The sequence below is a fragment of the Limulus polyphemus genome, unplaced genomic scaffold (genome assembly GCF_000517525.1).
Source record: "Limulus polyphemus unplaced genomic scaffold, Limulus_polyphemus-2.1.2 Scaffold32, whole genome shotgun sequence".
Taxonomy (NCBI): domain Eukaryota; kingdom Metazoa; phylum Arthropoda; class Merostomata; order Xiphosura; family Limulidae; genus Limulus; species Limulus polyphemus.
In genome coordinates, this window is record NW_013665642.1 from 908,127 (window position 1) to 911,788 (window position 3,662).

Sequence of the window (3,662 nt, forward strand, 5' to 3'; positions counted from 1 at the left end):
TATATTGTCAACTATACAAAGAATGGTCCTTTTTTGACAATGTTTTAACTCACTTCCCATGGTTGCAGGTTGTTCGGGCTTAAGGTCTTCAAACATCATTCGTGATCTTTCATACCGAAAGAACCTACATTTTAACTAATTTGATACTGCAGTCTTTAACTCGATGTGGCACGAGTTTTGTTATCGTGGGCGAGCTCATGTACCTAATGTTACAACTCACAAAAGCAAGAGACGCTATTTTAAACACTGTATTTTGCTCCTATATTTGCCGATTTTATTCATATTGTTAAATAAAGTAAATGACAGTCTAGAAATGCCTGAAATTTTACAGACCAAGTTTTATTTCTTATTTTTAGTTGTTAACAGAGAAACATTAGTCGGTGACTTTTCCTGATTTAATGATTAAGTTACTGGGTACTAATATTTTAGCTTTACTTAGGTCGATACTTATTTTCCTCCTTAGAATAGTAAAGCTGATTTGTAATCCTGATTTAATGATTAAGTTACTGGGTACTAATATTTTAGCTTTACTTAGGTCGATACTTACTTTCCTCCTTAGAATAGTAAAGCTGATTTGTAATCCTGATTTAATGATTAAGTTACTGGGTACTAATATTTTAGCTTTACTTAGGTCGATACTTACTTTCCTCCTTAGAATAATAAAGCTGATTTGTAATCCTGATTTAATGATTAAGTTACTGGGTACTAATATTTTAGCTTTACTTACGTCGATACTTACTTCCCTCCTTAGAATACTAAAGCTGATTTGTAATTAGGAAATTAAAACTATTATGTCTGTAGCCTGTTATAAAAAAATAATGAAATTAAGCTCCAGTAATTGATATGATTATCGTTTCTTAATGGCAGGCTTTGAACATCTAGTGTCAACACAGTTATGACTCGTGTGGTTATTATGCGTAAACACGTTCAGGTTACTGAAGTGCCTGCATTTTATTTAACTTATGTGTTGTTAAACATATTTTACAGATCGTGTACTATACCCGCGACAGCGTCGACCGTTAACAGCTATCAACCAGCCTGTTATTGGAGGAACACCCTATCACCATGGAAACTGCTATTGTAAGTCGCTACTTTTCTCGGTATGAAAGTTTGATAGTATCAGTTAGCACATTATTCGAACACTAGATGGTTAGTAGGTGGTGCAAAAGAGAATTTAAATATTTACTGAATGCACAATTATGTTTGACATAAATATACGTGTATATGTGTGTATATTGATCGCGCGTATCTCTCTGTGTGTTTATGGAGCACGGTTCCCACATATACACACACATTAAATGTAGAATGCATATTTCTTTCTGAAGTAAAAATTCATGTGTATGTCTTTATTGAAAGTATTCCTGGAACTGTCTTGGTAAAAAAATCTTGCTTATGTTCGTGAGATCTCTCTTTCGAAACGGCTACCCTGTGCATTTCTTGTAGAAGATAACTTCCTCATTCCTAACTAACAAACTCTCCCAACTCCGCTATCTATGAACACAATACAGAAACAGGACAAACTTTAAAATTATTTCAACAGTCAAACATGATACTGAACTTCTTATAAAAGAAACATTATACATAAAAACTCTTTTCCTGTTCCTAAATAACACACATTCTTCACTGGATTTAAACCTATTTTAACTATTTCACCTGTGGCTCAGTTTCATATTCTCGTGTTATATTTGTATATTCGATTTGTTTATTTCTTATGTATATATTTCTGTTGTAATTACAAATATTGTTTGTTTGTTTTGTACCTCTAGATTACTGATGATGGAATTATGACGATTCCGAAACGTTTAATAAATGCTTCCTGTTATAACGTTCGTGTTTTGTTTTATCATTAATATATATATCATTATATGATATTGCGGGCTCATGACGTGTTTTATATCTTTATAACAACGTAAGAACTTTTTCTAAATTATTGATTTCTTATTTTTTTCCGCACTGTCATGATGGCAATACGTGGTCCGTCCATAAAGTTGCTAACATTGTCTTGTTCTAGATGTTTCGACCTTTGTTCTCTAGTAGGTGGCGCCTTCTCTGTCCGCAAGGACATTTCCGTATTGTATATAGAATTAGGGTTAAACGGGTTAGCATAATTGGCTCGCCAGTTTTGATGTTAACTGAACATGACAGCCAACCAATGCTGTCAGGGAACATAAGTTACGATGTGACACTGTCCACTGGACAAAGAAAGCGAATTAATATTCTGAATGTGAGTGCACTTTCTTGTGACAAGTGGGTGTGGCAAGAGGGGTCTAATTTTCCATTTGATGGCTATGTAACAAACAAAATCAAACTTTGCCTGAGCGATGACAGCATTACAATGAGTAATTTATGTTAAATTTCGTACTTCTTGGAGAGGCGATGAATAAATTAGAGACGAGGGGATAATAGAGAAAAAAGTCGCATTTCTCACACTAGGGGAAATTCGGGATTTTTTTTTAATACTTACTTATAAAATTAAGAACTTAAAACTTATATACTATTAAAACTGAATTATTAGCTACGATTTTATGCTATGCTAATTGGTATAACATAAACAAAAGTACTTTAATTTTATTCAACTTTATTGCTGGTACACTACAACCCTTCTCAGTGGTGGAGTCAAAGGATTTTCAAGATCTAATGGCAGCCACGAATTCTCGATACATTCTTCCCAGTCACAAACTTCTGACCACAACGTTGATCGAGAGCAGGTTTGATGAAGTCCAATAAAAATTCATCTCTCTACTGCAACTTGTACCCAACATCACTGCCACCGTGGATATCTGGAGTAGCAGAATAATGTGCAGATTTCTTGGAGTCACTGGTCATTTTATAGTTGACTGAAAAATGCAAACAGTCTGATAACTTTGTAGCTCAATATGATGAAATAATAAATATCTTTAACATCCACAACAAGGTATCATATGTGACCTCTAATAACGCATCCAACATGATCAAGGCTTCATGCTTGCTTGGATTTGAGCCTCAAATGCTACCTAGTGTGAGAGATGGTGATAGCTCATCTACAAATAGTGACTCAGAATATGAACGTTTGGATGAATCTAAATTAGTAAACAATTTAGCCAAATATCTTCCTGAACATGACCACTGTTTTCTCACACGCTACATGTCAGGGATGGCATGGAAAAAAAGCTGGTCTACTGCTGAAAGTAATCTCTAAAGCATCAGCCACCGTGTCCTACATTCGAAAATCAACTCAAATAATTGACCTACTTGAGGGAGTGGCCACAGTTCAGTAGGTAACACCAACATGATAGAACTCAAAACGTAAGATGATTAAGTCTTTATTGAAGATTCCCCAGGATAAGTTGGATAATCTAGATACTGGTACACCGAAACTTACTTTTCATGATCGAACTGTGCTTGCAGATTTTGTGACAAAACTGACATCGTTTGAAGAGGCGATAGATTTCACCCAGTGTCAGAACATTGTTACCTCCAGTTATGTAGTGCCATGTGTTTATGGGCTGGTAACTGAGATTGACAGCATGCAGTCCAGATATAATTTCAATCTCGTCTCTGCACTGAGAAATCTGTTCACGCCCGGCTGACTCAATATGAGCAACAAAGTGTCTTCTGCTTGGCTGCGACATTGGATCCCAGATTTAAACCTGACTGGTGTTTTACTAGACCTGTAGTCTATG

General features: G+C 35.3%; 1 protein-coding gene across 1 annotated transcript in view; it reads left to right on the forward strand.

Annotated features, from left to right (window-relative positions):
- The first annotated feature begins 995 nt into the window (after positions 1–995).
- LOC106460095 (inactive ubiquitin carboxyl-terminal hydrolase MINDY-4B-like) overlaps positions 996–3,662 on the forward strand; it is a 29,914-nt gene continuing 27,247 nt past the window's right edge. The window contains exon 1 of the mRNA XM_022387265.1: positions 996–1,080. Coding sequence (XP_022242973.1) covers positions 1,066–1,080 — 15 coding nt within the window. The 5' untranslated portion in view covers positions 996–1,065. The remainder of the gene's footprint in view (positions 1,081–3,662) is intronic.